General features: G+C 42.4%; 1 protein-coding gene across 2 annotated transcripts in view; it reads left to right on the forward strand.

The window, feature by feature from the left end:
* RABGEF1 (RAB guanine nucleotide exchange factor 1) overlaps positions 1–13518 on the forward strand; it is a 415118-nt gene that overhangs the window by 349253 nt on the left and 52347 nt on the right. For both annotated transcript variants that reach the window (XM_086954629.1, XM_086954628.1), the window contains 2 exons: positions 5940–6072; positions 9656–9747. In XM_086954629.1, the coding sequence (XP_086810755.1) occupies positions 5940–6072; positions 9656–9747 (225 nt within the window). The remainder of the gene's footprint in view (positions 1–5939; positions 6073–9655; positions 9748–13518) is intronic.

The raw sequence follows: 13518 nt of genomic DNA on the forward strand, positions 1-13518 counted from the left end.
CAGGCTTCCGGAAAGGTTGCAGCACCGAAACAGTCATGCTTAACATTGTAGATGACATTCACCACTCCCTCGACAATGGCGAATCTAGCCTATTGATCCTCCTCGATCTCTCCGCAACGTTCGATACCGTTAACCATTCTGTTCTACTCAAAGTCCTTAGAGAACAATTCTGCCTTAATGGTATAACTCATAATTGGTTTGTCTCATACCTGCAACACCGTGCTCAACAAATTAAAATCCACAACTGCTTATCGAACCCCTCCCCCATTTTCCTAGGAGTTCCGAAAGGATCCATACTCTCTCCCTCTCTCTTTAACCTCTTCATGGAACCCCTTACCCTCATTCTCAAATGAATAAAATGAAATTTGATTTGTAGAGCGCATGGCTGCCCGAAAGCGTCGCAGCGCTTGCTTAGGGAACCCGTCCTGGTATTCCCCTGCGAGATAACCCATTACTGGGCATCCCCAAGGTGAAAGCCAGGCATCCTGCTGTGAGGGGCCGTTGTGGAGATTAAGCAAGCTATTGCCCAGAGTTACAGAGTGGGACTCCATGATTGGAATAGGCACCAAGGCGAGAATTGTCAGGTCCGGGGAAATTTGAGCCCAAGACCCGCCGAGGTGGGGAATTAAACCCTGGTCCGGGCCAGACCTCGGCATCAGGGTCTGCCGCTCCAACCACTTGAGCCACACTTCTCCTTCAAACAAGCCGGGATCAACTACCATCTTTACGCTGACGATACACAACTCTACCATAAGATAAAAACCCATGCTGACATCCTCCACCTCAACAACACCCTCATCAAAATTCAAGCCTGGTTCCACTCGAACCACCTCACACTTAACCCTAAAAAACGAAATTATTCTTTTTCTCCCCAAAAAACAACCAGCGCCCCATTCAAAATTGGATCACAGACCTTAATTGCCTCAACTGCCCCTTGTCCCTAGCCACCTCAGTCAAATCCTTGGGCATCTCCCTTGACAACCGCCTAACTCTCAACGTACACATCAAAAACTCTGCCAAAGGAGCCCTCTTTACCCTCCATAACCTTAAGAGAATTAAGCCCTTCATCCCAATTGATGATTTCAAACTGACAGTTCAATCTCTTGTTCTATCGCGCATTGATTACTGCATTGCCATCCTCACCGGAATTCCCAAAACCCACCTGGCACCTCTAAAATCAGTGCTCAACCTCGCGGCCAGACTTATCACAGACTGCAAACGATTTGACCACATTTCTCCCGCCCTCAAAACCCTCAAGTGGCTCCCCATTGACGGCAGATCCACTTATAAAACCGCCTGCATTACGCACAAAATCCTCCACCAAAACACACCGACATACCTTGCTAACATATTGACCAAAGCAGGCTGCACGCCATCCCTGAGAAGCTCTAACACCCTCCTACTTATCCCCCCCCTTCAGAAAAAGAATTCCACTCAGTCACGCTCCTTTTCAGGCAATGCCCCACTTATTTGGAATGCCCTCCCAACAGACCTCCGTTGTAACCCGTCCTACCCCAGCTTCAAAAAAAGAACTCAAACTTCTTCTCCTTAATAAATACGGGGGCTTCTAATCCTCCCGAGTGGCCTCGCCCTCTCAGCATCCCCCCACCCAACTGCTCCACCTACGGCTAGTGACCCCCCTCCTGCCACCCCTCTCCTTCCCTTCCCCTTCAATCAGATCACCTTACCTCCCCTCCTTGCCTCTCCTTTACCTCCCGTTCCTTACTACACTTTATGACCTTCATTTTTCTTTCACGTTTTTGTCCTTCCTGCTCCTTGGTATACTATATCGAACCTTCCCACCAAACTGCGACCTCTATATTGTGTTTAACAATTGTTTTTTACTTTTTAATCTAGTTTAACCTTTATTCTATGTGGACTGCTCATTTATGAATCATTTTTCTGTACTTATACACACTGTACCTGTATTTAAACACCTTTCTGTTACATTTGTAAAGCGCTCTGATACCTCTGGGTCCAGCCAGCGTTATATAAAACCTCTAAAATAAATAAATAAATAAAAAGTGAGAGCAAGGAAGATGAACTGATTTTTTAAAGTTCTTTATAATCCTCTCCTTGAGATTCTCCAAAGGACAGCCTTACTCTCTAATTCCCAGCAACCTTTTGCATGCTGCTGCTAATACCGCCTGCTCCCATTTTTCTTTTGACTTTCTTTAGTGAAGTTTAAATATGGAGCCCTAATAATGTATTAAATATTCATTCACTTTATGGATGAGAAATTGCATCGCCTTTCTTTTCCAAAGATGGCTTTCATAGGTTTCCCATTTGAGTGGAGCAGAGGGAACCCTGACCTTTTAAAAGCGAAACTCCTCATTCAGGACGACACTCCCTCAGGGCATCCATGGTGGCTGTGGGGACCCTGGATTGGTCTTTAAAGGTAGGATCACTCCAGTAGTGGATGGGGCTGTAGGGCTATGGAAAATAGCCCATTGCGCTTGCCTTCTTTCCACAATTATGGCAGTAGTCTCAACTTCATCCTCGCTTTTATACTTTAATGTACTATTGTAACTAACTGGTGCTAGTTTAAAAAAATCCATTTGACTGCAATTGTTTACAGTTCTTAATTGTTCTTTAAATATGTGTAATTGTTTTTGTAGTCATTTTCTGTAAGTGTACCAGTAGGTGCATCAGGGTGAGATTGCACTATAAAAATACATTGATGATAAAGAAGGGCACGGCATGTTGATTAGTGATGTCTAGTAACTGCTACTAATCTAAGGGCGTATAAAAAGACTGGGTTTATTCTTATTTTAATTCCTCTTTTAACTCTGCCAAAATGTTGCAACTAGTGATTCAGATTAGCCCAGCCTAGCTTTCGATTCCAGAATTACCCAACATACAAAGCTACATATTTTGTGACTGTGTCAAAGTTCCAGCGATTGGCACACAGACTATTTCTGGAGTTCCAATTTTAAATGATGATTCAAACACAGCCTCAAAAGAAGCTTTGTCATTAACAGTGGACTTCGAAAGTTTAGCAGTAAGGTCGCCCAAGAGCTCAACAGTTTTGTTAAGTTAAACGTTTGTGGGCAAATAGAAATGAGTACAGGCTCTGCTTGTCATGAGACACTGATAATAGGCTGCACTGTCAGTGTGAGACAGTCTAAGGGTGTCTGCATTAGTTAGTTATCCTCTTTCCTCAAACAACCTCTCCCTATGACTGAGAGAAACCATAACAAAGGAAAGTAAAGACACAGGAACTGGAAAATATGTGTAGTTGTTTATTGAAAGAGAACTTTCCTCACAAAAGAGACCTGAGCACTGTACACTCACCTCCTAACAGTAGAAACCACAAGGACAGCCATGCGTGCCACACCATTTCTCAAAGAAAGCCAACGGCTAACAAAAGGTGGACTTCACATTCAAAATCATAAAGCGGAACGCAAACGATTGGTAGTAACTGCTGGGAAATTCAAATTCATATATAGGAGTATAAGCTGCAAGCAATCGGGACATCCGGGACTTCGAAGAGGCATTAGAGCGCTGGTCCTAGGTTCACAACTATAGTAAAACCCTAACACCCTGCCCCCCCCCCCTTGCCTCCACAAAGAGTATAAATCGCACACTAAATGAAATGCTTATGAAGTCAGATTGTATGCCAAAAAATAGAAACCCCAAAGCAAGATGTAATTAAAACAGCTCACGCCCTCAAATTAGTTAATTAAGTCAGTTAATTCATAGTTTTCTCTGCTTAAGTGGTTAGAGTAATGTGATATCTATAAGATGATCATTTACATCATTTGTAATTGCATGTGTTTAATTGAGGGTGAGAGCATGAGCATTGCATTTGGTGGGCGAGTTTTGATTTGCATGGCTGTTTGGCGAGCTATATTGATGGCCATACCCAGAAAAGGAAAAACCCTACTCGGTTCTTCACATTGAACTCCATGAACATCCATAACTGCCCAGGTTCTCTAGAGGGACACTTTAAAATCATGGCACGTTCTATGAAGCCAAGCCCAGAACCTGGGTTTGCTTGGTGACATGTGAATTCTGGGGAAAAGCCTGTGGAAATGGCTGGAGTTCTGTAGCAGTAAAATCTCAACTTTTATGACTGCATTTGAATTAACTATACCTCTTGTTCCTCCTTTTAATGTGACGTGGCTGCTGTCTTCGGCTGAAAGAGTAATTAAAATATGTGTAGGCTCCGGGTCAGTTATCTAAAACTATAGCATGTGTTCTTTATTCTGGAATCTAAAGTGCCTAAACTGTCTGGGACTGCTAGAGTTAGTGAGCCAATGAGTACTAGGTCAGTGGAAGGAATTAGGAAGAGGGGCAGTAGGACGGGAGATTGCCTATTATCTTTTAAGACCAAGTCCCCCACAGTCTTGACAGTCTTACTTACGTTTTTATTTTTGGGAGCTACATTTTCCTACATTATTTCATATTTTTATATATTAAATCCACTTGGACCTCCTGGTAAGCCAGTTAAGCTCTCAATGTGCGATTCTGTGCATGTTGCCTTTTTAAGATTGCCTGCAAGTGTTATTGCTTGTCTGGTTCTGGTTCCATCCTAGGGCCCTGATGTACAATACACCTTTGCAGTTGTAAAACATGCAATTTTCTTAATCACACGGTATATGGTCGAAAGTGTTTCGGGATGTGCAAACCTCCTTTGTTGAGTCGCTGTTGGGAGGCGACTTGAAAGGGATGTCTCCTCCTCATTGCGATTCACAATGACATTTGTCAGTAGTTTGGGTTACTGTTGTGGTCACAAACTATTGATCAGACACAGACACTAGAATTGGGGGTGACGCTTTCTATGGTGGCCAGCTTTCCCTTTGGGGATGCTGGCAGGAGTCCAGCGAAGTAGACTGTTCCCTGCACTCCCTTTTGTCTTCCCAAACAGGAAACCATTTTTTTTAAAGCCTCAACTGTCCCTTGAATAGACAAGCACTCCTAAAAAAAATTCAATTTAGTAATGCACTTAGAGATGTGGGGGTCTGCTGTCCTGTGCAGGGTTTGTCGTCCCTGGATTTGCAGCCAAACACAAGAGGTTGCTTATTGAATCCTGCCTAATTAATATTCAGTAGGCAGACCATTGTGTGACTGTGCGAATGGACAATTTGTGATCCAACTTCTCCGAACAATAGTTGCAAGGCAGATTGCATCCCTGTTGGCTGACTAGTTTATGTGTAATTTCTACATCCTAAATTTGTTCTCAGATTGGTCTTGAAGGGTTTATAAAAGTTAGGTCTGTCTGGACAGTTGGTCCCCCGAGAGTCCTGTTGGGCTACTTTGAGCAAATTAGCAAAAAAAAAACATTTTTAAAGGGTCAACTGATTCGCCGAGGGACCTTTTTTCCCCTATCGTCCCTTTCTGTATGATAGCAAGCAATCTGATTGGCTACAACCCAGAGAAAAATGTTGCAGTTGGCATTTCAGAACTTGGGGACTTAAGCCTAGCCCCAGTGTCCTAGAAAGGTAAATCAAAAAATTAGGGAAATGGGGCAGGGTAGGGACACCTCAACTCCCTGGCACTTGTGGGGTGGTCACACAGTGACCACTACCCAGAATGTAAAAGAATCTTTGTTCCACTCACCCCTCCCCCATCCACGCGCTCCTGATTTCTCTTTTTTACCTACCCAGAATCTACATCCTTTCATGATGGAATGTAATGTATATTGTGGTATACAGGAAAGCCTACGAGTAAATAACGTCTTAGGTATACTACGATTGTGTGGTAAAAGTAAAATAGGTAGTGGGTAAGCAACTGACTGACAACCTGTCAGGTTGTTTCTTATTGCCAAATTTATTGCACCAAAGAAGTTTGAAAAAAGATTACATTTGTTGTAAAACTTTAATTAAAATCGGAGAAGCAAATAATGGCTGCTTAATGTCCTTATCTGTTTGCTTACTACCTGTCAAGTATGTATTGTAATTTACCTACAAACATATGAGAACTTCTTTACTTTACAGTATCTCCAGAAAAGGCAGAAAAAGTATTGGATGAGATTGAAAAATTCATTATGACTCGCCTATACAAACATGTTTTCTGTCCTGAAACCACAGATGATGAAAAGAAGGATCTCGCTGTTCAAAGAAGAATAAGGTGAGCATCCTCGGTTTCTTACAATCTGTAGTCATTCGTGATCAGAATCCTCTTGAGCATTGGGTAATGAGCACATCTCATTCTCAGGCTGACCTGTTTAGAAAGCTGGCTCCCTTGCAAACAGGTTGAATCTTTAGTGATTTTCATGTTCATTCCAAACACTCTCCTTTACTGTTAACGTCAACTGACACTTCTTTTTGGTGACCGCATCATGCTACCCAAAAAACGATACATTTCACAAAAATAGAGGAAGGGCTACAATTCTACATCGCCGAAGAGGCTACGAATGTCACCCCTCAACACAGATGAGCACTAAGAAAATAAATGGAATGTCATTTTCCGAACCAGAATCATACCAGTTAATTACATTGCTTACTTATAACAGCTGCTAACTAGATCTGATTTGGGTCACCTAAAAAAGGGCCTCTCACTGTTTTGAGTTGATCCTTTCTAAAAACCGCGACACGACCTAAATCTGTCCCGGCAGATGTTCAAAAACCGGGACGGTCTCGGCAAATCCGGGACGCCAGGTCACCCTACACTTCTTAAACTGTTTACAAAAGTGTGGCTTCGGATATACGCACTGTGCTTCAGAGTTTTTCTCTTCAACTATATTGTATTTTCTTGTCATAATTTTTGACTTTGCGGTCCATACAAATGATAAGACTTACATACACAGCGGGGGCTTGGAAAGAGGGTGTCTAGAGTATCAAACAAAAAGAATGTTGGAAGAAAATGTTTTTATTTAGTAGCCCTATACAATCGTTTAGAGGTCAGAGCTGGTTGCTTTGTGTTACATATTTTTAAACATGTAATTTATATTAGTTTTAACCATTCACCAGTACTTGATAATTATACAATTGTTACATTAACTAGAAAGACACAATCGATCTTTTGGGTGGGGTGTGCGCACAATGTCTGGTCTGTGCTTTTTGCAAAAGATCTGCATTTATGTTTTTTAAAACACACACGTTGCTTTGCTTTCTGACCCATATAACTATATTGTTGGTTTTTCTTTGCACTTTCAGGGCTATGTATTGGTGCAAGTCCTAAGCAAAGATATAATGAGAAGCTTAGAGATCTTTTCTTTTTGTTTTCCACATTTTCTCCACATTTTTACTGCATTTCACAAATGGACAGTTGTTTATGGTGCACTGTTTATTGAATGAAAGATATAAAACTCAGGACTAAATTGAAAGTATAAAAACTATATATTTTCTAATTCTGTACAAAAAAAATGTATCTGTTGGTGCAAGTCAGACCTCCCTGGCTGGCTGGAAGACTCGGCAGAACATGAGGTTTGTCAGATTTTTTGCATTTTTCCTCCAAAACATGGTAAATCCCTCCAGTTTTCCTCTTGCAGAAATATATCCCTCAGAAGGCTAGTCCCCCAAGATGGTTCTTCTGGTTCTCCTGAGTATGGGGGTATCTGCATGCATGTGTTCGGGGTTCTGACAGGCAATAAAGTGGGCACAGGCCATTTTACAAACTGGGAAAGCTACTGCTAGTAAAATGATCGCTTAGGCTACCTGTCACAGGTATCACCCCTTGGCTATATGTAAACATACCACCTTTATATATATGTTCAACATGTACACATCTAAGGTTTCTGTCCCTGGGTGCCACACCTGCCTCTCCCTGAATGCTTGGCACGGACATCTCATTGGCTGTGCTGGTCCTGTGTGTTTTTGCCATGGACTTCCATGAAGCAACTTTTTTGGTCCTAATTCACAATGGACCTCAGCCCGCGTGGCAGAGGCCCGCAGTCGTGTTGGGGGGGGGAGTAGGGGGCTGCACTTTTGATGGGACCTCCGCAATGATAAACTGCAGTGCGGAGTTCCTGCCACAAGTGCGGGCCTCCGCCATGACCACGAGGCCTCCGCCATGACTGCAAGGCCTCCACCATGAGTGTGAGGCCTCCGCCGTTAGTGCGGAGTCCCTTTGTGAAACGGGCCCTTTATTTTTAGCTTCCTTTGTCCAGGATAACATTTATTGGTGCGTGGTTTGCATGTCTTCTGTAACCCGACGTTAAAACGGATTGGGATCCTGGCTTTGGCATTCAATCACAACATTTGACACCTGTGAAATGATGATTGCTGAATGTGAAAAGCAGCTGTAAGGGTCGGTATTTGTCCTGTGAAAGGAAAAATATAGAAATTATAAAAGCTATGTAATTTATTAATGCAAATGTTTAAAATAACCTTCTCTCGTAAAATTTAGTTTTTTTGTGTTTTTCACCCAGTACTTCAGTTTTGTATCGTATCATTTAAAATATCGCTCAGTTCAGAAGCCGGTCTTTAATGGGCAATGGGAACTTCAGAATTGAGTCAGCGTTTTTTTAATACATGCTTTTCTTCTTTGAAACAAATTTCACCACCGGGCATATGGCATCCTCACACCTTTCTGCTTTCAGGACAATAAGCTTCTCGTAAAGGAGACAGGAGACCATAGTAATATTAAAGTTTTATACCGTGCTGTAGATTTATTTGTGGCTTTATATGTCATTTGATCTGGTCTGTCAACACTGAAATGGTTGTTGTCTTAAGCTGGCACAGGTTTTTGTCTGACAGGCGTGCCCTCATTTGGCACAGTAACTTCCATTGTTGACTCATCACGGATGGCAGTCAACAGATGCATGCATATCCTTTATATCTGCCCATCTCATTGATAATGTTTTATCCTGTTGTTTGTCTACCATCTGAACAGGAGACCCTTTCCTTTGTTGACATGTTGTGCCACATGCCAGAGTGCTCTTGGCATATAAAGCTTCAAATAATGGCAGGCCAGTATACAAATTGTCAACATACAAATAGTAGCCACATTGTAATACAGGGGGCACCAATTTATCCTAATAAAAGTTTAGAGCAGGACTGCTCAGGGGCGGGGACATGCACTGACATCGAAAGATGAGTGAGACTCAGACTGGCTCTCCTGGGGTGATAGGTGCATCTTTGTGGGTTCCAAGGACACTGGGCATGCTGCAGGAAGTGGCAAAGAAAGGGTGAATGTCCTGAGGGTATGATGCATGTGTTCTCTTCATTTGGCACATCTTCCTCATCAATGGCATCAGAGTCTGCACCACTGTGCACATTCTCCGAGCCTCGGTCCTCAGCAGCACTATTCTCCAACAGTTGCTTAACATTTCTGATTGTGATTCTTCAGTCTCTGCAGCCATCAGAATTTCCGCCACTTCTTTAACTTTGTATCGCTATGCCATGTTTCACAAGCACATGCAATGTTTTGTTCAGATTGCGATTATTTTCAGTGCTCTGTTATTAGGGCAAAGATTTAACTATGAAAAATGTTCTTTTGCACTTTATTCCTTTCATGATAGACGATGTAAAGAATCTACTCCCCAAATGTAGTCTGGTGTAATAATTCTGTGTGCAATTCACAAGTTAAAACGGGCTGTTGCAGTTGTGTGACGTCTTTTTCCTGTTTTTTTTTATTTCATGACAATTATTTTGAGGAGTTCCATGCCAGTGGTGGCTGAGGACTGTGTTCATGTAAAACACGCCGTACAGTACGCATAGCGAAATGAGATGTAATGCATGAGATTAATTGATTGCTGTTGCTTCTCCAGGGCATTGCATTGGGTGACGCCTCAGATGCTGTGTGTTCCTGTAGATGAAGATATTCCTGAAGTATCCGACATGGTTGTTAAGGCCATCACAGGTTTGTAGGCTAGAGAAAAGCATAATAAGTGTGAAAATAACAGTTACTGTTTATCAGGCTATGCTAGTACTACGATGTTAGAGCTATTAACCAACCAATTATAACAGGCTTGCATAATAATGAAAGTCATTAACTGGTTCTACAGCCTTCTGGGGAACGTACTTTTTGTAGTGATTCATAGGACCTGGAAGTCAGAAGAGTTTTAGGTCACTACATTGTTGACTATTAAAAATAAATGAATTCTTTTCAAAACAAAAACCCCAATCTCACTAAATAAATGACCTTTGGTAGTTACCCATGAAATCAGGCAAGTAAGTTGAGGCCTAATACTGAGGTGGGCAAAAGGGTGTCAATTCTGAACCCTGTGTAAACACGTTTGACCAGGGTGTAGAATGCTGGGAAATGGAATAACTGTTCCACCGGTAATTGCGCTGTGACAGATTTTGGCAGGTCGGATATGAAAGGTGGGTGAGATCAATTCTAATAAATGCAGAGTTTAGTGGGAAAAACAGAGACTACATATGCAGTTCCTCATTTGCAGAGGAGAACTCCAAAATAGCAAGAGTTTACCATACCCAGTAAATGTCTCACTCGCCACATTGTATTTGCCAAGTGTATGAAGTGCCCCAGCATTTCCCAACTGCCTTGTAATCAGGGCCTTGAGCAAATGAAGACGAGAGAACGGGCTGTCCCGGTAGTTTTCATAATTAACCTTTAGTGCCTACTTATGAGATTTCTAAAACGAACTAAATTATATAAAATAATAAACTGAAAAGAAGGGATATGACCCAAAAATATTTTTAAATGAAAATGTCTTTAATGAACCAATATTTAAAGCAGCATACAGCAGACCAGAATTAATGTTGCAGTAGGTGCTCGGTGTATCAGGTAAACACAGGGTGCTGAAGAGTGAATAGAGTCCCTGGACGAAGATCACAATAAAGAATATAAAAGTCCGGTGAGAGGACTAAAGTAATTTATTTTGGATGGAGAGGTGTTTCAAATGAACAACGTTGCTACAGTGATTGAAACAATCCTCTCTATTTCAATCGGTAGTTGTGTTTTCTGCAAAGTGGCTGTTGACGACGTTTTGGCCCAGTAAAATGTAATCCGTTATCATCAAGACAAAACTAAGATGACTGAGCACAATAGATGTAGATGTTGTGGTCTCATATATTAAAACGTTTCTTTTATAGCAAGACCAGAGATAGCAAGACCAGAGTCACGCAGTGCATCTCCAAAAGCAGTTAGTAGGCCTGACGACTCGAGGAAGAGAGTCGAGCAGGCAGGCTGACTGGCTTTCGTTATAGAAGTTGAGCCCAATGGCAAAAGACCTGCAAGTGAAATAAAGGCCAGCTCCCTAAATTTCAAGTTTTAGATGCTGCAGGCATCTGGAAACACAAGGGACCAATGGATAGAATTAAAGCTTTGCAAGTGGGCCAGGCAACATGGGACGCATGGCTTAGAGCAATGATAAACAGATAGGAGAAGTTTAAAAACAGCGAGAGTGGCTCAGTGTAGAAGGGTGTTTACACACAGGTCAATTGTGTTGGAACAATTTTGCAAGGAATTCACTTTAGTCTAGTAGTAAGAACAAATGGTGATGATATAGATGGCAGTGGTCCTAAAAAAAGTTTGCAAATGAGTTAACTTTCATCTCCAACTGAATTTCAGTCTTCTAATGTACACTTCTACCTGTAGATTCCTGATCTCCTACATGTCCGACGCTCCAGACTGGATCTGGAAAGTTTGCAGTAGCTCCCCTGTGTCTGTAGAGAGATCAATTACTGCCCAGATGTGATATCACTGGACCCATAAAGTGCCACCCCTGGACCGTGACGTCTGCTTTCTTTTAACTGTGTCCTTCGAAAAAAATCAGAGCGCTGCTCTCTGTGAGCTTTTCAAACAACATTTTGAAATTTGTGTAGTTTTAGGGAAATGTTACCTCTTAAAATCCTAGTTCAAACCTTGCTGTTCCTGTAATGGACAGATGTCCATTTCAGACTCTGAGGTTTGCCTTTGGTGGCAAAGCAGGACTCCTAGTCATGTAAGCAGTGTGACCTCATGCACTTAAAAGCCATCAAGGAGCAGGAGTCAAAGTTGTCTAGGCTGCATACGTGATGAGTGCTGGGCTCACCAATTTAGGTTGATGTTGTGATAGCCTCCCTCTTCTATGTCTTTTAAGGACAAAAAGAAACAATATTAGCTATACAGACGACACAGCTCAATGTGTAGGCGCAGTTCTGACTCCAGAGATAGCTCTTGATGCTCTCTTCCATGTGTCTGTCAAACCCAGATGTCTGCCATAGGCCACAATAATAAGGGATGGACCAGTATACAACTAAGGAGAAGCTAGGTCTCCAACTATAAGCCCAGCAAAACAGAGCGCCACCCCTGCTATGAATCCAAACATTATTAGTGTGAGTATGCCCAGAACACCGAAGGAGAATCCAGGCAGCTCTTGTAATGAAAGAAGACTGATGTTTGCTGCCCAGAGAAAGAATGCTTGCCTAAAGTACAAGGCTTTTAGTGACTTATGAAGAATGATGCCCATGGCAAGAAATAACTGCAGAGTGAGGTCACAAAACAATCTACTGGCCCAACAACGTGTTGAGATGAGCAGCAACACTAAAAGACACTACGGAACAACCGGAATTAGATAAAGGACTTCCCCCAGTTCCCAATCCTGAAGAGAACCCTCCTAACAATAGGGTTAGAAAGGTGTTGACCTACTGACCCATGTGAAACTGGACATTTTGAAAAATTAGATACAAAACAAAACTAAACTTACTATATCGACCCTTGGGACGGATCATCAGTGGTGGGCCCATCAAGAAGACGACTGGAGATCATGATAGGGGGTGTTAATAATGTCAGATTGTGTCAACAAATTAAGGATACAATGATGGTTGTATTTGATACATTCTGAGTTAGTGTTTGTATGGTAACTAACGTATGAATTCGTAGCAGTGGTCAATCAATCAATCAGGCGCTGGGGTTCCCTGAGCGTTGGTCAGAGGGTGATGGCGGTCGAAGAGCCAGGTCTTGAGCTATTTCCTGAAGTCCTTCAAAGATGGGCAAGTACGTAGGTGTAAGGGGAGGTGGTTTCAGGCCTCCACTGCGACGAATGTGTGGGACATGGGCCAATGCGAGAGTGGAGAATCGGAGAACTCTAGTCGGTTTGTGGACTGTCAGGCAGTCGTTTATGTGGGCAGGTTTGGACTTGTGGAGGGCCCTGTAAGTGTGTGTGTGTGAAGAGTCTAAAGAGGCATTTTTCCTGTACAGCCAGCCAGTGGTAGACTCTGAGATGTGGACTCTGAGAAGTCTAGGATGAGTCTTGCAGCTGAGTTCTGGACAGTATGGGGCGTTTTAGGAGCTATTAGGTAGTTCCAGCATAAAGTGCATTTCTGTAGTCTAGTCGGCTGACGATGAGGGCCTGGGTGACTGGCTTCCTGGTTGAGATGGGGATCCATCCGAAGATATTGCGGATAGTGTGGCAACAGGCAGAGGAGATGGTGTTAATTTGTTGCTTCATAGTTAGCAACAGAAGACATACGCCTCCTTGACCAAATGACACTCCATAGCACATGTGACAAATTTTAAAGTAACATAAGTATGTAACGCGTTTCCACAAATACAAAAAACTTGAATAATATGCAAAAGATTAGTATTTCTTCTTCTTTGTTGGTCACCCTATTTTGTGCAAGTCTTCCGAGAAATTCTCTACTGCCAACACGTGTTTCGTTGCCAAAGGGAGGTCGTCCCTCAAAG

Source organism: Lissotriton vulgaris, chromosome 2_1, assembly GCF_964263255.1.
Source record: "Lissotriton vulgaris chromosome 2_1, aLisVul1.2, whole genome shotgun sequence".
Classification (NCBI taxonomy): Eukaryota; Metazoa; Chordata; class Amphibia; order Caudata; family Salamandridae; genus Lissotriton; species Lissotriton vulgaris.